At 35.5% G+C, this 20,068-nt stretch overlaps 3 protein-coding genes across 3 annotated transcripts; 1 reads left to right on the top strand and 2 right to left on the bottom strand.

Moving 5' to 3' along the window:
• Nucleotides 1–390: 390 nt before the first annotated feature.
• LOC140780951 (probable diaminopimelate decarboxylase, chloroplastic) lies at nucleotides 391–5,340 on the top strand. The gene is made up of 8 exons (XM_073126684.1): nucleotides 391–940; nucleotides 1,128–1,302; nucleotides 1,955–2,104; nucleotides 2,646–2,807; nucleotides 3,046–3,231; nucleotides 4,727–4,849; nucleotides 4,927–5,016; nucleotides 5,119–5,340. The coding sequence occupies exons 1-8, from the start codon at nucleotides 447–449 to the stop codon at nucleotides 5,194–5,196; spliced, it is 1,458 nt and encodes a 485-aa protein (XP_072982785.1). The 5' UTR covers nucleotides 391–446; the 3' UTR covers nucleotides 5,197–5,340.
• A 1,077-nt stretch (nucleotides 5,341–6,417) lies between these two features.
• LOC140782525 (peroxidase 5-like) lies at nucleotides 6,418–7,759 on the bottom strand. Its single transcript, XM_073129138.1, has 2 exons — nucleotides 7,478–7,759; nucleotides 6,418–7,392 (listed from the first exon to the last, which is right to left on the bottom strand). The coding sequence occupies exons 1-2, from the start codon at nucleotides 7,694–7,696 to the stop codon at nucleotides 6,538–6,540; spliced, it is 1,074 nt and encodes a 357-aa protein (XP_072985239.1). The 5' UTR covers nucleotides 7,697–7,759; the 3' UTR covers nucleotides 6,418–6,537.
• Nucleotides 7,760–8,567: 808 nt separating this feature from the next.
• LOC140782239 (inositol-pentakisphosphate 2-kinase IPK1-like) lies at nucleotides 8,568–19,615 on the bottom strand. Its single transcript, XM_073128710.1, has 10 exons — nucleotides 19,550–19,615; nucleotides 19,323–19,445; nucleotides 18,557–18,760; nucleotides 13,512–13,656; nucleotides 11,259–11,299; nucleotides 11,042–11,152; nucleotides 10,284–10,871; nucleotides 9,682–9,881; nucleotides 9,078–9,262; nucleotides 8,568–8,803 (listed from the first exon to the last, which is right to left on the bottom strand). Exons 2-8 carry the CDS (start codon nucleotides 19,422–19,424, stop codon nucleotides 9,726–9,728), a joined length of 1,347 nt encoding a protein of 448 aa, XP_072984811.1. The 5' UTR covers nucleotides 19,425–19,445; nucleotides 19,550–19,615; the 3' UTR covers nucleotides 8,568–8,803; nucleotides 9,078–9,262; nucleotides 9,682–9,725.
• Nucleotides 19,616–20,068: the final 453 nt, after the last annotated feature.

The raw sequence follows: 20,068 nt of genomic DNA, 5'->3' as shown, positions 1-20,068 counted from the left end.
CTTCAATCTCACACATTTGACATTGGAGGCACATAATCGATGTATTGACATATATCAGATAGTGTATCTGAATTGACTCGACATTCTGAATAATTTAATGACCAATCAAATAATAACGTAAGATAGACAAAACTTTTAGCTAGTGACTTATTCATGAATCGATTGTATTTGTGTTGATAAAAAATTAAGTTGCTCCCTCAAGAAACAACTGATTTGTTCAAATTATTACCCAAGCCATTGTAAGTACTAAGCACTAGACAATTTAATTTTAGAGAAATTTCTGTTAACAAAAGATAAAATTTTGTGACAAATATATATTGGATTTGGGCAGGGTCTTTGTGTAATTATTCCGTATTTTATTAGACACTCTCCTCATACTCCTACTCTCTCTCTCTCTCCTATAAAACCCCACTGATTCCTAATCCCTCAACTTCGTTCCCGAAGAAATGGCGGCCGCCCAACTCGTCTCTCACCCTCCTCCTCTCTCCAAACCCTTCCAAAACCCTATCCCGCGCCCATCTCTCTCCGTCTCCTTCTCCAAGCCATCCCTCGCCTTCCCTTCCCCCTCCCGTTCCAAGGCCCTATCTCTCCGAGCCATCATCTCCGACTCACCGCCTCCGCCGGCCGCCGCAGCGCCTCCTCGCCACTGCTTCTCAAAGTCCTCCGACGGGTTTCTCTACTGCGAGGGCATCCGAGTTGAAGATACCATGGCGGCGGCGGAGCGCAGCCCCTTCTACCTCTACAGCAAAGCGCAGATCACCCGCAACTACGAGTCCTACCGCGAGGCGCTCGAGGGGCTGAGGTCGATCGTAGGGTACGCGATCAAGGCCAACAACAACCTTAAGATCTTGGAGCACCTCAGGGGGCTCGGGTGCGGAGCTGTTCTGGTGAGCGGGAACGAGCTCCGTCTCGCTCTTCGTGCTGGATTCGATCCCGCGAGGTGAGACCGTAGTTTTCCACCCTTTGAGTTAATCTATGTATTGCTATTTTGTGGTAGATTGGTCCGACTCGATCATATATCAGAACCTCGATCAAATTAGATATTTTTCTTTTCATACTTCTTCAAAATGGTTATTTAATCTGTGCTTGTCACGTTTAACATGTTCAATTTTTGTTTTGAAGATCAGGTGTATATTCAATGGAAATGGGAAGCAGTTGGAAGACCTTATTTTAGCTGCTCAGGAAGGAGTATTTGTAAACATAGATAGTGAATTCGACTTGGAGAACATTGTCACTGCTGCGAGAATTGTAGGAAAGAAAGTTCCAGTTTTACTGAGGATAAACCCTGATGTGGATCCGCAGGTACGACAGGCCTTCTTGCTAGATTAATGTGAAGCTCACATCGCATTAGAATTTTGGCATCCTTAATATCTCCAAAATATAAATCTAGTAAATTAGATGGATAATAGGATGAAGCACCTTTGTTTCTTGGGAACTTTCAAACTTTTCTGCACCTGTTATTTCTGACCTTACTAGATATACTCTGGGTTAACAAGTACCAGCTTAACGGTTGACACTTTTATAGGCTGACATTGTCAAAAAAAGCCCCAGTTAACTTTAAATACTTTTCATGCTCTTTGCATTTGTGGGGATTATTCTTTTACACGCTTTAATGCACTCACTGATATTGTATGTGCTTGCATGAATTTTTTTATTGTTCTGTTGTTTTATGTGCTATCAAATAGAGAAAATATTCAACTTGTTAAGCAAACGAAAGTAGGCTAAGCTTCTGGAGCAATATAACTAGCATTTCTTCCTGGATAATCTAATTATGGAGTTGCAGAACTTGGGAGCATATCATAAATTAAGATGATCTGTCCTGCATAAATATAATTTTTTTTATATAGTTTACTCCTTTTCCTGTCAAAATTGAGATTGCAAGATATCTTCCAATCTTCTCAGAAATTCTTGGTTCAGTTGGCTCTAAGATTTCATCTGATCTGTTGTTTAATAGGTTCATCCTTATGTTGCCACTGGAAACAAGACATCCAAGTTTGGTATTCGAAATGAAAAACTACAGTGGTTTTTGGATGCTATCAAGTCCCACGCCAATGAAATCAAGCTTGTTGGAGCTCATTGTCATTTGGGATCTACTATTACAAAGGTACCATCTTTGTCTGTCTTTCAGTTTAGAGCTCTCAGTAGGTTGTAGAACACTAATATTTCATTATTGACAACAATAATCTGCTGTTTTTGGAAGCAAGAGGTTGCTTGCTTTTCTTCAATCTATAACAGTAGCTCTTCACTTGAGTATCGATCTCTCTTGTTAGTTGTTTCACAAGAGACTCTATGTTTTACCCTGAGACCGCTTATTTGCCATTTTGTTCATGCTTGATCTTTGTGTATGTTTCTAACAAGCTTTAGATAAATCAGAGTCAGGTTGCAATTTAGTTTTGCACTTTTGCTTCTGTATCAGATTAATGTTGTGATTCTGATGTGTTCATGCAAAGACAACCATATTCTGCCTGTAGAAGGAGGCTCTCTAACAGATAGTTGTACATTATCTCTTACTGAACAATTTTAACACACAGTTGCTGTCAGGTCCTGATGCTATATTAGGAAAGCGAGTTAAAAGATGCACAAATTTGATCTAGAAGTTATTTATTTCTGCAAATGTGTCTGATTGGTTATTTGTATTGGCATAGGTGGACATTTTCAGGGATGCTGCAATTCTTATGGTGAATTACATTGATGAAATTAGAGCGCAAGGTTTTGAATTGGAGTATTTGAATATAGGAGGTGGTTTGGGAATAGATTACTATCACACAGATGCAGTCCTTCCAACTCCCATGGATCTTATCAATACTGTAAGCTCAATGTCTATGTTGAGTTTCTTTAGCATGCTTTAGTTGTACTCATACCTCCTCCCTCACAATATACATGCTAGTGGCTTCACCTTATATGTAGGTCATATTCTTTTACTCATGTAACTACATTTTTCAGTTAAATTTATTATTCAGGCATGCACAAAAAAGTAACTGAGACATTGTAGCATGCTCCTTTATTCTTCCTGTTATAATTCATTAAATTGTGGTGCACATGTAGGTGCGGGAATTGGTTCTCTCTCGAGATCTGACTCTAATCATTGAGCCTGGGAGATCACTTATCGCCAATACATGCTGCTTGGTTAATAAGGTGACTGGTGTCAAAACCAACGGCACAAAAAATTTCATTGTTGTTGATGGTAGCATGGCAGAGCTCATTCGTCCTAGTTTATATGGAGCATATCAGGTAATATTATGGAAGCTTGCTAGTTGCGACTAAGAATCACCAGTATTCCTTGGTTTATTCTTTTTTTTTTCTTAATACTAAGGATCACCAGTATTCGTTGGTTTTATGCATTTTTTTCTTAATAGTTCTCCACTGATCTATTTAGTTCTGAAGGATATCATATCTATATCAAGAAATTATATAACACTAGCTAGACCTCTAAGACATCATTTGTATGAATAGTTAAGAAAGTATAGTTGAGTTCATTTTCTAGCGATATGACTTTGGAATTAATAATTTAGCTTGAATTTTGGACATGATATTGGTTTCTGGTTATCACCAATAAAATCTTGGAATGCTCATATGGTTTAGAGACATTTCAAAAGATTACAATCTTGGCTATTTAGTGAAAAAGGAATGCATAACTTGGTTGTTTGGCACATAATATTGAATCCTGCATTTGCAATTATCTATTTTTAGGCAATCTGCAGAATGTTGAAGCATGACTTGGCCTAGGATTACTGTGAAATGGTGGAGAGCATCACACATGCAGAATTCACATTTTTGTTGAATATACCCTGGTAGATAGGATCATTCAAGAAGTAAGAAGATCTGTTATCTAAGGCTTTTACTTTTTTGATAGTAACTCTTATAATAGCTGTGATGATCAAGGAGAAGCTGGTAGTAATATTAAAATTCATAATCTTTCAAGTCAACAAATTAGGAAGGAGTCGAAGAATGCCCTCAATGCCTATGCTCATATACATTAGTAGGGATGGGACCTGACAAATGTATTCCAAAAACCATTTCTCTGAAAAAGTGTTAGGAAAGAGCCCCAAATCCAGATACCAACTTTGCTACATTTGTCAAATAGAATAAGTTAACAACAATCAAAAGTAAACAAACAAACTACAATCAAAGACAAGCAGTTGAAGAATGCCCTCAATGCCTATGCTCATATACATAGTAGGACTGGGACTACATTCATCAAGATACCAACTTTCTTATCTTTATGCAAATAGAATGAGTTAACAACAATTAAAAGTAAGCAAATAAATCACAATCAAAGACTAGCAATTTACATGAAAAAATTGTGAGGAAAAAATTACGGGACTAAGATCATCTCAAATCTCTACTTTAATTAACAATAATAGGCTTACAAAATTCTTCTCAAGCAAAACAAGAGGATCACAAATATCAATGATCATCTCCTTGGATCATAAGTAAAGAGAAACAAGAAAACTAATTTTTCATAAAAAAATAAGAACAATCTCAGTAAAGGTGATTGTTTGATAAAGAGTTTCTCTCTCTTGAGAATGGCTTAGACAAAGATCTTTACCACGTTGGATTCCACAAGCCCTTCAAGAAACCGTCATTTTGAAATCATATTGTACTCTTTCAAAAGTGATAAAGATCCTGGGCCCTATCTTTTCATTCGTACAGAAGAATTATTGATCCAGTTACATCTTACTATGAGAGTTTCTCACATGGCTCTACTGTGATTCTTTTGGTGCAGCACATAGAACTGGTTTCTCCTCCCTCTTCTGATGCAGAAGTTTCTACCTTTGATGTGGTTGGACCTGTTTGTGAGTCTGCAGATTTTCTAGGGAAGGACAGAGAGCTCCCAACACCAGCCAAGGTTTTTATTCTCTCCATATGTTCTAGTAGTTAAAACATTTTTACTGCTCCTAATGGTCAGTTGGTCTTATATTTTAGGGAGCTGGCTTAGTTGTTCATGATGCTGGTGCATATTGCATGAGCATGGCTTCAACTTACAACCTCAAAATGCGACCTCCTGAATATTGGGTACGGATGCTAGTTAGTCTATAGCAACTTGTCGTCTCTGTCTTGGCTTCTCAGATTGATTAAGCTTGCTATATTTAATTCTAATTTTGCCTTATCTTACAGGTGGACAATGGATCGGTGGTGAAAATAAGGCATGGAGAGACATTTGAAGACTTCCTGAAATTCTTCAGTGGTCTTTAATATTTAAGTTTGATCACCCAGTGTATTTATCTTTTGTTTCGCTCCTGTAACACGTACGTGCATGCAATGCATTGAATTGTACGTCTTATGTACCCCTTGATTCGAAGTTCTTAATAGATTAGTATGTCCTGACTTTTTGTTCAAGCGAGACAATAAATAAAGGTAATCAAGATGACGAGAACGCTATGTGAACGGTATACAGGAATTTTGCTTGAACACTGAATGTTTTGCTGCTAATGGTAGGAAGTTTGTCTGCTTGTACGTTGGAGTGTGTGTCAACAGGGTTCTTTTTGATATGACAACTACAACATGTAAAAATGCCTACTCCAGTTCATAGAAGCAATTCATTCGATACATTATTTTCTTCATGTTCTTTGATTTTGTTCCATTTAATTGGCCTTTTGTAAATTTTCCATGGGAGGACAGATGATGGCTCATTGCAGGACGTGTGATCCAACACTTGCATGAGATGACAAAGGTATATATGGTGTTTCATATATGTGGTAATTGCTTGTTTTAGTTCATCCATTGCAATCCTTGAATTAGCAGGAGAGATTTTCCCAGAACAAGCAAGAGAACATGTGGATAAATATTTGACATTACATATAAGTCCAATATTTCAATTTATAATTTTAATCTATCGGTTATAATAGCTAGTTTTTATACTTTGTTTTGATTTTTCGGTACCGGTTCAAATAATGCATTACCTTAAAAAAAAAGAATATAAGATTAGATTATGTGCTATCTTTTCTTTCGATAAGATTTCTTTCTTAAATATTATTATAATATATATAATTTTAATTATAAGAGATATTATTTAATACTAAATATTTTAAATTTAATTTTTTATCTTTATAAAAGATAGATTTTAATTTAAATTTGGTTCTCTATCTCTATCCGTTATTAAATTTAGTTTACATCAATCTTAAACTCTCTCAAGTATATATAAGTAATTAAAAAATAATGGAAGAGATAGAATTTAATAATACCTTCATCAAGTTAACTAGGAAAAGATATATATATATATATATATATATATATTACTCTAAGCGAGTATATAAATCTTTTATTTGATGAATTACTAAGATAATTTATCATATTTAAAAGAATATATATGTAAATAAATAAACAATTTGAGGGTTATATGTAAAAGAACTCGTTATCCTTAAGTATATTAATCGATAGATTTATATATATATATATATATATATACTTTAGAAAGATAGATAGATAGATACGAATTAAGAAGAGGTCTACGTATAAACATTCCCTTCATGCTACAGAATATTACTGCCTCAGAACATTGAATTAAGCTGACAGACAGCAGCAGCAGCTTTCTCTTCATTTGTTGATAAATCTGCAGTTCTTCCTGATCTCTCCGTCGGCGCCGACGAGCACCTCCATCTTCCCGAGCTTGATCATGGCCTCGATGAACTCCCTCTCCCACAGGCGTTGATCCTTCGCCATCTCATTCACTGCCGCCCTCGTCACCTCGTCCTCCATCAGAGTGTTGTCCGACATGAGCAGCCCCTGCCCCTTCTGCAACCTGACGTAGTAAGAGTTGTCCAGCTTCAGCGGCGACACTGGATCGAAGTCCACCTTGGGGCCGAGGTCTTCTTCATCCCCTTTACCACTCCCTCGTCCTTGGCACATCTTCTTGAGGGCTCTAGTGTAGTTCGCGTCAGTAGGAATATGAGGTTCAGGTCCATCGGTGTAATCTAGGAGAGTATCGTCCCTCTGTACATCCACACTGCTTTTCCCGTTTAATACGTCCTCCCGCGTGTCGAAATTGATGCAGTGGGCGCCGCCGATGGAGTGGGCGCCGGAGAGCACGGCTATCTCTCTCAGCGAGAACCCTTTCTTGTGGAACATCTCGGTCAGAATCTGGATGTCGCCGTTGGGCTTCATCGGCTGCGGGATGCTTGTTCCAACGTCGCCCGGCCAGGAGGAGCTGCCGTCGCGGCGGCCGGATGGGACAGCATAGTCCTCGAACCCTGCGAGGACGATGGCGTCGCGGGCGGCGAACGCTAGAATGTCCGCGCAGGATACGGTGTCGGGGCAGTCGGACTCGAGGGCAGACTTTGCGGCGTCGATGGTCTCGAGGCCGTTGAGGGTGCCGGAATTGGTGAATTCCGACTTCTCCACCCAGGTATCGCCGGAGGCGGTCTCATCCAGCAGGACGGATGCTTCACATCCCTGAATTTACTAACAAATTCAATTATTATCATCCACAAATATAATATAATATATATATACAACTTTGGCATTGCCTCGTACTTACTCTAACGAAGCAGTCATGGAAATGTAAGCGGAGGAGGCCGGCGCCGACCTTCGGGTCCTTCCTGTGCCAGTCTACTACTACGCGGCGTACGGTTTCTTCGGCTTTCGGGCAGGTGGAGTTGTAATACCCCACCTGGAGCTTCGGGGAGGCATCTGCAGTTCGTCGGAGGAGGACGAAGAGGAGGCCGCCGAGGAACACGACGAACGCCTTACTGGCCATGGCTGAGATCAAGAAAGCTTGGAAGCGCCGCAGTGGGAGAGGGTGGATTAATACCAGTGTTGGTTCTTTCTGGTTCTCCTTTCGCGGGAAACGACAGCTATGGGTTGTTAGTGTTGGATCCTACTGACCAATCATTAGACAAATTGCACTTCTCGTAGCCTCTAATTGACACTCATTTCTATTGCAATTAGTGGTGATAAAATCTCCCGGCTCTGTCCCAGTTTAGTAACGAACAATACGGGCAGATCGTTTTCCGGCCCGGTTATCCTGCTCGTAGCTCAGCTCCGATAAGATTGGAGTTACGCTTCGTTTTTACCCCCAGAAAGATGAAAATAGAAGTATACTAAGTACACATTTCGCAGCAAGTCATTCCCCAAGAACTACTGCCAACTAGAAACAGTAAATTATTTAAGAGTTAAATATATTTTATTTTGCTTAAAATCACTTATACCTTTTATTTAAAAAATATCAAACTAATCCCTATAATTAAGACTAAAGTGAAATTATTAATTTACCTTTTAAATTTAACCGAGTATCATAACTATTTTAATAATTTTATTACATTATATTAAAAGTTATATATCTTTTCTAACAAACACTATAGAAAAAATTAATAATTTCACTTTAGTCATATAAATATAGACATTGATTTAAAACCTTTTAGCACATTACGTAAACCCGTTTATATAGCACTAAGTATGTAAAAACAAAAAACAGAAAAGGGCAAACAAGTAACCATCACTTCCTATCTCTCTTTATTTTTTGGTGAATTAATTGCATTAGGGAGAAAGCAAAGGAGGCCCCTCAAAATATATCCAGCTACTGTTTAGCCCTGGAACAAACACCTCGACACATCTGCTGACAAAATAGGTAAAGAAAAATCATTATGGGCATATTTCCATCGCAAACAAAAAACAGTAAGTATCGACAAAACAATCATTATGGGCATATTATTTCCATAGCAAACCAAAAAATGTAAGTATATTCTTTTGCGAAGCAGGCCAGGCCAGCCAAATTAATGCTTGATTTGCTTCTCTGTAAACCTGGTTCATGCTGAAACACTGCAGCTTACTTGAGTAGTTGCAGCCCTTTCTCGCCTCCTCCGATCTGCAGAAATAATCTACCCATTAGATGATCGTAAACATAAAACTCAGAGTGGGCCCCATCTGAGTTTTGAGGCAAGTTCAATCTGATCCGAATTAGATCTCGTAGAGGATTCGGATGGAGAGAAAAGTGAGTGCAGGTAATTGCTTCTACAATGCAAATGATGGTGGAATTAATGCCATGATCAGATACAGGCTTCTTAGAGAAGAAGTTAACAGTGTTCCGGGCATTCCAACTTTGCCAAAAACGTATTAGCAATAATGGCTAGAGATTTCACCTTTGTTTGGGTTGCACATCAATGCCTTCCTCAAGCTAGCCGTCTCCAGCCTATTAGCAGAGAATGCAAAGCAAGCATTTATAATAGTTCATGATCAAAGCCCAAATGTGTTTAGCCACTTAGAAAATCAGCTGTTTGTTCACTAATGCCGAATGAGCATTCGCAGGTTTGAATCCCACTGGTACCTGACAGTTTAAACGGAACACCAGAAAATCATTTATCTCAAGTCTCAAGTCTCAAGTAAAATAAATAAAATAAAATAGAGCTGTTTCGTGAAACAATCTTGACTGTTTGGCTTTCAATAATATATTTCATGCAACAAGAACCATACAAAGGCTTTCTAATGGCAAGGATCTAAGCATTAGCGAGAAGGTGAGGGGAAAAAATATTATAATTAAAAAAGAATTGTTTGAAAATTTTGAAAAAAAAATGAGTCAAGGAGTGTAATGACATAAGTGAGTATTAGATAGATGCACGAAATAGATAATTTTCCAAATTAAGGATATCATTAGATATATGAAAAATGCAGTTTTTGCCCATTGAAATTATGTGTATCACTTATATACTTTGCTGAGTAAGCCTACAAGAACAGAAGATGACATACCACAGTATTTCAACTATAAGGACAGTGCTAGAAGTCGCGTCACTTTAGGAGTCTGGATATTGAATCTTCTTTTCACTATTATCTCCAATTGTAGAACTGCATGCCAAAGTGCTCTTATAAAAATTCACTATCTTCTGATCTAACTTGTAGTAATATATCATCTTCTCAAGGGGTTTCATATCAAGGTCAATGAAATATGCCTGCAGTTGGAAGCTAAATTTTAGAAAGAATAGGAAAAGAATATATCAGCATATGACAGCCTGTTACTAATCTTCCTAGTTAACAGATTTATCATAAAAAAGTTTCTAATGACACACTAAACTTCCTGATAATAACTATCCTAAAAAATTCAACTTTCACTATTGTTTTATTAAAAGAGAAATTTATCATACCACAAAAACAATAACTTACCAGAAAAGAAAGAGAATCATTTAATATCAGACACCGGATATAATAACCAATATGCATAAACACATATAAATGTGCTTAGATATACAAAAGATAAGAACACAAAGCTCAATAATAGGTCCTGAAGATGCTAATTCTGGAGCATTATATATCAAAAAAGCCCAAGTTGCACGAGCAATTAAAACAAGAGATACCTTGTACTCATAGATTTGGTTCAATGATTTAAGAGATACTGAATTACACTCTGAAACCATGATTCCATTCTCTCTAGGTCTAAAGCTGATCATCAGGCTACAGTCCTTTGCCGTCGCAGCTATCAGATATTCTCGAGCAATTTTCAGTTTCTTCTCTTGAGGAAGGGAATGGAGATAAGAATACTGATGCAACAGTTCAGTATCCGTGATATTTTTGCAAACCAAGCAGGGCTGAGAAACGACGTCATAATATGCATGAATTGCTCCCTCAATATCAAGAATATCCAGATTTTGAGTGGCTAGAAGTTGATCTAGGACACCAGAGTCAAATATTGCATCCCCAACAAGCTCAAGAAAGCTAGGTATCTGTAGGCCAGTGACACTGATCAAATCTTCAAAGTTCTTGTTGACTTCTTGGGATTGAATAATGTCCATGCCACCTCCCATCCCTCCAAATACGAGAGATCCATTCAAGAAAACACGGAAGTTGTTTTGTGGAGTAGAGAATAATGCCTTGATGGCGTGATGTATTCTCTCTTTCGATCTAGAGAACAGATCAAGTGGGTCATACTCACTTGTCTTTAATATCTGAGAAGATGGATAAGAACATGGTGAGTACAAAACCTAGCTGACTTGGCAAAACATTCAAGAAAAGGGAAACTGCTATACTATTAAAGTTCTTCTGCTGATAGACTATAAATAGCCTGGAAAAATGTACTGCTTCAGTTTTGCTCACTATATTGTGAAGAATTATGTACCTCTCCATGGTGAAGTTTAAGGAGTTGATGCATCCTGTATCGAGTAACACATTTCTTGATACAATTTACCTTGGATATGTATTCTGAAGATGGGAGAAATCCGCATTTAGGCTGATGCAATCGAACATGTGAATAGGCAGTGGATCACAAAATGAACAAATCAAAGGCAAAGTAAAACAAAATCTACAACAGTGAAGACAATATTAGGGACGCCTACCTTTATTTCTACTGCTATGCAGACACTGTCTCTAGGAGTACCTGAGATGAAACACTGAATATATTATGAGAAAAAAAGATCATGCTAGTTATACTATATAGTAACCAATCACATGAACAATATATTCAATGACTATTGCAACATCACTGTGCCATAAGCAGCAATTTATGAGTAAATTGCAGGCTGGCAATTATATCTTAATTAAAAAGTTGAGCATAACAAATTAGATGAATGCAGGTCAATCAGAAAAGAAATGACTTGAAAAGGAATAGGTATATAAAACAAGTGAAATCATGTGGTCACGAGATGCCCTTGAGAAAAGATAATGAAAGGCTGAAGTGCACAAGTATCAGAACCTGGAGATGAATAATAATGCCCTTGAAACACACACAAAAACAAGTTGGCTCTTCTTTCCTCTAACCATTTAGGGCATGCAAACATACTTACCATTCTACAACTCGCATTAGAGATTTAGAGTAAAGACCCAAACAGAAATTAACCAAGAAAATTTTATTTCATGTATCCTACTTTGATTTCATGACCATCTAAACCCCACATAAGAAGCGTTCATTAATTCCATTTTTACTTTTTAAGAATGTAAAATGTATCATATCATGATCAATATGTGACATCTTAAGCTCATTTTTTATAATTTATAGTTGTACCGGTATAAGTTAGTTACAAATTGACAATATAGCAATCTACATCACATTTTCTTACTAGTGAATGCGAGAAAGTATCAATATGCCTGCATTCGAGGAGTGAAGATGCAGAGATAGACAAAAAAAACTGGCTCTAGAAAATAAAATACTCAAACAGCTATCTACTGTGGACAATTGTCAAATTTATCTAAAACTGCATCTCTTTCCCTTTTTAAAAAATAAATAGTCTGTTTCTTCTTTTTCTTAAAAAAAATCTCTGTTATCCACTTATCCCAACAATCAAATTAATTTCTCAACAAGCCAGTGAATAATGAAACTTTATATATGTGATAAAGGCACAATGGTTTCACCACCAGGGACCAATAAATATGGCCTTGCCTTACATTTTGTGAAGTGATTTCCTCGTCTGGGAACTCAGTGCTCAACGATTCATAGGGCAGTAAGAGAGGAGGTAACGTCAGAACTGAAGTTGGTAGCGGTGAAAATGGGTCGGATTAATTCCAACCTAATCCGCTATTTGACCCGATTCAGATCGGATTTGGATAAAAAATTCCTATCCGATTCGGATACGGATTTGAATACAGATATAATTTAAAAAAAAAACTAGGATACAAATTTGAATACGGGTCGGATATAATTTTCGGATTCGGATATCCGTTTACCCGCATATATTTTTGAATAATTTATAATTTTTAGTTTGCTTATTTAAAGTGAATATTGATATTATTACTAATGATGTGCTATATATTATTTGTTGAGATTAATTTTTTTAATTTTATATGTATTTAACATACAAAAAAATTATTTTTTGTGAAACTCTTAATATTTTTGTGTTAATTATGTCTTATAATTTGTTTAAAATTCAATCAATATTCTTTAAAATTCAATCCTCTATCTGAAAATTATCTGTATCCGTTTAATTAGAATATGATTTTAAAATTTTGCTATCCGTCCAATATATGTATCCGGATTAAAAATATGGATTCGAATATGGATTAAGCACTATCCAATCCGTATCTGATTCGTTTTCACCCTTAGAAGTTGGCCTTGATGGAGCAGATTAACCTAAATTGGAAGGAATTAGTGAGATTGAGGAGTCCCTTTATACCTTTTATTCCATATTAAATGTCTTTTCAGGCTATCACCCTAGCCCAGTTTTGGCGCAGCAACCAGAAGACTTTTATTCATTGGTATAAGCCTGATAAAAGTTCTCAGAGAATTGAGAATGAAGTTTTCGCACTGTACAATCCAAGCGTTGTATCATTTGATGATTCCATGTTGAATTGTTAGAGGCATGTGAAGTACATGGCTAACCCAATTATGACATGAAGAACTGTTTGTTACTTCAGAATAAAAAATCAAATAAAAAAACAACTGATATTTTTCCTATAGTTACTTCAAGCAGAAATATTTGAACATTCCAATTAATTCCCTACATACTTCAATGATTTTATGAAAATACCACTCTGTTATTTATCATGCATTCTTAAATTCTCCAATATGAATTTAGAATGTCAACAGTTTTACATAATGATGTTGAAACAGATCAGGCAGTCTAAAAGGATTTAGAGCTCTAGGAATCAACATTTACCAGTGAAAACTGAATGGTCAGAAATAAGAAGTGCAGAATCACTGAGGGTATCAATTTTAGTGACATCAACTCGACAAGAAGGACGGTGGTTCTGAATATTAATTTCAACAAACTCCAAGAAATCTGTAGACACAAGGACACGAATCTGCACAGAAGAAGAGAATACTATTAATTCATTATGAAGGCAGATCAATACTTGGAGACAAGATGTCTGTTACTAAATCTCAGATATGATTGCCTATCCAGGAATTTAAACAGCATATTTGCAATTACACATTTTTCACCTCCCAGGTTACCTATTTTCAATACAAGTTTGAAATTTCCCAGTTGGTAAACTCTCACTATTATAAAGATAAAAACTTAAATAGTACAAAAAGGATTTTATTGTCACAATTTGCAGAATTTCACTTAGACATGCTTTTCACATTCCACATTTGTCTTTTGTGATTAGAGGAGGGCAACAGAGCTAAAGCATAAGACTAAATTATAAAAGTATAGGGTGTGTCTGACATTAATAGCAGCTTCAAGTTTTAGCTTTTAGAAACATTCTGAAGCAGAAAAACTTCAACCTTACCATTTAATCGTACTACATTTCATATCCTGCATTTTCACTATTTAAAATACACCTATATCTTCGTGTTTTTACCCACATAACACTGTATTTTTACTCTTTAGTGTGCCAAACAAAGTTTAACCAAAATTTTAGGTTAAGTTAAACATCTATAGAAATTTACCAAAATTACCTTAGTCTAATCTAAGATCAAGAGAGCAAAGTGTTAGGATCGATGATGGCAGGCTTTAAGGGAATAACGGCAGCTAGTTTACAAACAAACCATCTGAAACTAGCAGGAGTAGATTCCCCTTTGCTCGGTTGATGGACAAAAAGATGAGGTGCAAAAAAGGAAGAGATTGATTCTTATTAAAAAAAAGAATAAGACCATCCTTGGTAACCAAGTTATAGTTTTGCAAAGAATGGAATGTTCTATTGTTTGATGCTATTTTATCGACATTTTTAATGGTTGAATAGCTCTCCATAGGTACTGAAGATCCTATGATCGAACTCCCCATTTCACTCTATGCTAATCTCGCAATGTTAACTGATGCCTTAGATTGGAAATTCAAGTCTACCTGATGAGCCCTATCCGCTATCGTTTTTGAATAATAGTTCAAGCACAAGAAGAAGCAAGAGTGATGGGGAAGTGAAAGTGGAGAGAAATCAGGATATGAAGGTCCAAATATAGTTCCAATCCAGAAATAAGATGCTATTCAATCGTCAAAAGGCGTGGTGTGAAATATATTTTCCCTAAAATATTTACAAGTAAAGGCTTAATATACTTCAATGCTAACATGAATTCAAGAGGCCTGGGAGTGCATTTTAGAAATCTCCTTTTCTACCAACAAAAGCTATGTAATGTTGAGGGCAAAATTTTGGAATTCATAGAGTTTCTATATAGTTTCTTCATAACTACCAAACACTACTTTCATCTATAAGCAACAAAATTAGTCAAACTTTATAATTTGAATCAATCATCTGATTAGTTAAGAAGGTTTGCTAATATGATCACTAGAAGTGTTATTATTGGAATATCAAAACAATGATTGAGTTTAATCTTTTTTTTTTTTTTTTGATCGATCACAAGCTTATAGACAATAGGCTAAACAAAGGGGCAAATCCTCCCCGATATATGGATTAGATAATTGGACAATTCCTCTCAAGAAACAGACCACAACAAATTCAAACATGTATATGTAGCATTTCTACAACCCCAATATCTATGAGGAGAACTGAACTCATAATCTCCGGCATAGTTGGTGAGACTCAATCACTAAGCTACAATGATGGATTGAGTTAATCAATTTATATATATCATAATGAAGATTTTAGGCCTCTATAGAAATTGTATTTGTTTTTACTCAATTGTTGTTTTGTTGAGAACCATGATGAGTTTGACAAGCTCAATCAATAGTGTTGTTAACTCATCATCTTCTCTACAAACTTACACTATAAAAGAAAGTGGTTTACTTCTATATATTCTAACACTTTCTCTCATCTAGGCAAGAGATAGTTTTATAGACCCAGGACTTCCATTTGAATTAAATGGATAAAGATTTCATATTTTAAGTAATAGAAAGGCCTAGCAGGATTTGAACTTGTGACACTCTGCTTTGGTACCATGTAAGCTAACCATGTTCTCTAAGGCCTTGTTTGATTTGAGACTAAGCTCTGAATTCGATTAGTTAGTCTCATTTTTTAGTCTAAATTTTTTGGGGAGTAAACTTGATTAGATATGAAGAAGATAAAAATAAGTTTAGTTACTGAACTAGTTTAGGGATTCTTAAACGAGTGCAGGGGGTGTCTCTAAACTCAAAGCAAACATGGCCTAAAAACTTAGCCCTCGTTCACTTGTGGAATAGGAATAATCTCATTCTAAAATAAGGCTCCTTATTCTGGTGTAATAACCAAACAAAATAGCTTATTCTGGTATAGTAATTCATTATTCTCTCTCATTTTATTTCATACAACTTTTAAAAAATAATTTAATAACAACCCACTACTATATTATCCATAAACTAAACATTACTTAATTACACATCATTTTAAATATAGTTGAAATTTCTTCTCTCTTTTCTCTCTATTATTTTGAAAAACAGTCATGTCACATAAATATCCATACTGCAACGCACTACATAATAATGCACTTTCACGCATTGCATAGCTATATGTCCGTATTGTTACGCACTACATAACTATATATATCCACATTGCAACACAATACATGGCTATATGTTTGTACTGCCATGCACTATATAATTATATGCTCGTACTACCATGCATTATATAGTTATATTTTCATATTGTCATGCATTATATGACTATATGTTCACATTGTTATGCATTATATGGCTATATGTCTACACTATCATGCATTTGTATATTCACATTTATTCTTAATACAGATATGTGGAGCATTTTAAGCTTGCATTTATAATAAAAATATTATAATTTCAAAAATATATATATTATACTACTACTTTACATCCAATCAATGGTACTTTCGTCATTTGGTAAAAAATATCACCAATTTCTAATACAAATTCTTTATTCTCCAATATTTTAATATCAACGTTATATCATATCAATTGTAATTATTACTCCTTATACTAGTATTGAACTAACCAATTCTTTTCCTTTTTTCTAAAATTATTAGCAAGTGTCATAGCATAGTTCCATTGAGAACCATGATGCTTCAACATGCTCAATTTGTGAACACTTTGAACAGATTAGCAAAGCTAGGACAAAATTGAGAGGATAGGTTATACCACCTCATATCCTATATATCCTAACTAAGGTCTTAACTATTTTCTGTAATCATACTCTGATAGTATAAAATCTATAGATTTTGAGTTCGGACCATTATAATGCAATCAAATTCTCCTATATAAGAAGAGGCAGCTCTACAAGTTTATGCTTCTTTCATAGATTTTTAAATTAAGGCTTCGGATGATGAGGAAAAAATCCTCTGATTAGAAATAAATTGTCAATAAGCTATAATCAATAGTCACATTTGGCAATTGCTTCACATATTCTTTATCTGTCATAAGTTCAACAAACCTAACTAACGAGGTTGACATTTACATTTGTGTGAATGGGCTAAGAAGCCTAAGATCAACCTACGCAAAATAGGAATTACTTACAAAGGGAAAAATATGATCGAAGAAGGAGATAAAAGAGTAGCAACAAGAGTGTCAAAATGTCTCAGAAATTTAAATCATTGCCTCCACTTGAAATTCAAACAGCAGGCATCTTTTCCATGAAAACCTACGGACCACTAAGGTCAAAACTAAGTTTGAACAATTCCCAAAGTTACGAACTGAGATAATATTTGATGACTTTTCCGTTAAAGAAATCCACACAGAGAATGGTCCTTGATAGATCGATCCCTTGCACCATGTTAAATAAAGAAGATATTCATATTTGTGTCCCACCTGACTAAGGGATGTGGTCCAATCGTGTCAACTGATGCAATCATGCAACTTGCATGCCTTCTTTGGACCCAATTGAAAATATAAGAGATAACGAATATTGGAACCAAGCTAGTAAATGTGGTAAAGTGCTAGAGTCAACTTGAACTCAATGGAGAGGATGACCAATTCACTAGCTAAGGAAGAATGGAGATAAAATCAAGAATGGTTGTCCCGGTAGACACGCCAATGGCACAACCCCATTCCGAGGTGTGCCGACCCATGTTGGTCGGCACATTTTTTATATTCTTTTTTTTTACATTTTAAAACTAATTGGGGTGTAAATGATATATTCTAGCTCAACTTTGTTGTATATATTATTTGTAAGGATCTTTCAATATAGATCTAGGATTTTTGGTACTAGATATATGAAATTACTCTTTAAAATATAGGAATCAAAGAAAAATTTTGATGTTCCCCAAATTTCCCACAAATTTTAAAAAATCCAAAATTAATATATCAAATTCATTAAATTGAGTCAAAACAGGCACATGAAGAAGTTAAATTTAATTCCATATGAGTTGATTTGATCTCCAACTTTATAATTTTTAGCTAAAATTTCTATATAATTAGATTTTTCCCCAAATATTTCCTAAAATTATAAAAAATATGAAATACTGTCAAAGTGGATCAAAATTGTCATAGAAACATGTTAGATTAATTACTTTCAACTAGGTTCAGTTTTAATTATTGAAATATTGCCAATTAATGAATGTATTAAACCATATTATATGTCAAATCATGTTCCTATTTGACTATTGTTCTATCTTTAATAAAATAGGTTATTTACAATATTATCTAATGATAAAAGACTCAAATGTAGATTTTAATATGTATATTCAAACCAAAAACATTTATTAAAATCTTTAAAAACTATATTAGAGGTATGCCAAGGACATCAGTGCATGCCATTGACACACAAGGGCGTGTCGACTAAGTATTGACACAGCACACGTCTTCGACACAACCATCAATTAATGATTAAAAAACTCATGGATATATAGAAGAAGAATATTTCATACCCCACCATCAATATGTTTTGCACCTAAATAATGACTCATCACATGCACAGAGAAAATTTGCGCCAAGTGATCCTTTGACGAGGCTTCTACAATTTCAGAAACCTCTCCCCATAGAAGTAGTTCATGCTTTGATAGTATAACACATGTATTTGCAGGTTCAGTTCTGTCTCTCGGGACCTTTTGAACACGCAATACTTTTCCAAGCTGTTAGAAATAAAAGGAGTGAAGATCAGCGGAGTTGAGCTGTTATATAGTTCACAAATCATAATTCAGAAGACGTTAACAGTCTCACGGTAACAAAGATAACAGGACATAAATTGGAGGAACTGCCAACATGTGAACAACATTAATTTTATTTGGTGAAAGAAATAACTCAGAACATAGAAACCATAGTTTCACAAAGCACGTAATCATAACCACAGGATTCCCCCAAGTGCGAGTGAAATTTCCCCTTTTCTTTCAACAATAAAAAAGAACAATGTACTGCAAGATAGCTTGCAGAATATATAGCCACACAAAACATAATATAAGTTGGCACAACGCAAACAAATTCTCTGCACGAAGATATTCTTCTTTTTAAGAAAAATAGTATATGAAACTCGGAATTGCAATACCTCTCAAGTACATTCCTTGAAGCAATAAAAGTTTAACAAAGTTTCGCCAAGTACTAAATATTTGCATAAAGACTTAGAATCACCTAAAGCACAGCTGCCTAAATGTAAAATTAATTCATCGAAGCCAACTTAAGAAAGACGAATCGAACTACCAGAGCTGATGAAGAGCCACAATAGCCGAGGATTAGATTCGCTGCTCCTTCTCCTTTATAAACCCAGTCCTTAGCGTCTTCCGCTCTCAATACCATTTGCATCTCTCTCTCTCTCTCTCTTCTCTACAGTTAAAGAAAGCAATTAGTATTTCCAAATACAAACTATAAAAGAACAAACGGAGTAGGAGATGTCGTCGTTCTCCTCGGGGAGGACCCAAAACCCTAACCCCAGCCCTTCGCTCGCTTTCGAACGTCGTTTCGGATTCCTGATCCAGGTACGTTTCTTCGAGTTTTTTTTTTCCACCAAACTACCTATATTTTAAATTTTATTTATCAAAATAGACTACAACTAAACTTAAATTCTAAACACCATATATTTTACTATAGCTCTAATTAAAATGCTTATGGGGGCGGGGATCGTTTAGGTTAAAGGATACGAAGCATTATTATCTAAAGTATATTTGTAACTACGATATAAATATACCTATTTTGTGATTTAAATTTGAGGGTGATATATATTTTGGTAAATAAATTTAAAAAATATATCTATTTTGGTCATCAACTCTATTTCATCTTATCAATGCTCTCACATCTCTAGATTTGGTTACGGCTCTGATCCGGTGATTTGTTTGTGACTGAGGAGATCTCCCATGATCTTAGCTCTGATTTGTGTTGAGTTCCAAGGATTCGACACAGTGATTCGAAAGGGGAAGAGTGTTGATTGAAAGAAAGTATTTTTTAAACAT

Source organism: Typha latifolia, chromosome 2 (assembly GCF_019914945.1).
Source record: "Typha latifolia isolate L0001 chromosome 2, TyphaL0001v2, whole genome shotgun sequence".
NCBI lineage: Eukaryota > Viridiplantae > Streptophyta > Magnoliopsida > Poales > Typhaceae > Typha > Typha latifolia.
The sequence above is the reverse complement of the archived record's forward strand: the minus strand, read 5'-3'. Positions and strand labels throughout refer to the sequence as shown.

Bases quoted from the DNA above. Each gene is read 5' to 3' on its own strand.
- LOC140782239 (XM_073128710.1), bottom strand. From the start codon at position 19,424: ATGCAAATGGTATTGAGAGCGGAAGACGCTAAGGACTGGGTTTATAAA. The intron at 18,761-19,322 runs GTAGTTCGATTC...TATTTCTAACAG, and splicing joins GTGGCTCTTCATCAGCTCTG to CTTGGAAAAGTATTGCGTGT. The intron at 10,872-11,041 runs GTACATAATTCT...CCATCTTCTCAG, and splicing joins TTAAACTTCACCATGGAGAG to ATATTAAAGACAAGTGAGTA.
- LOC140780951 (XM_073126684.1), top strand. From the start codon at position 447: ATGGCGGCCGCCCAACTCGTCTCTCACCCTCCTCCTCTCTCCAAACCC. The intron at 1,303-1,954 runs GTACGACAGGCC...GTTGTTTAATAG, and splicing joins ACCCTGATGTGGATCCGCAG to GTTCATCCTTATGTTGCCAC. The intron at 5,017-5,118 runs GTACGGATGCTA...CTTATCTTACAG, and splicing joins TGCGACCTCCTGAATATTGG to GTGGACAATGGATCGGTGGT.
- LOC140782525 (XM_073129138.1), bottom strand. From the start codon at position 7,696: ATGGCCAGTAAGGCGTTCGTCGTGTTCCTCGGCGGCCTCCTCTTCGTC. The intron at 7,393-7,477 runs GTAAGTACGAGG...TAGTAAATTCAG, and splicing joins TCCATGACTGCTTCGTTAGA to GGATGTGAAGCATCCGTCCT.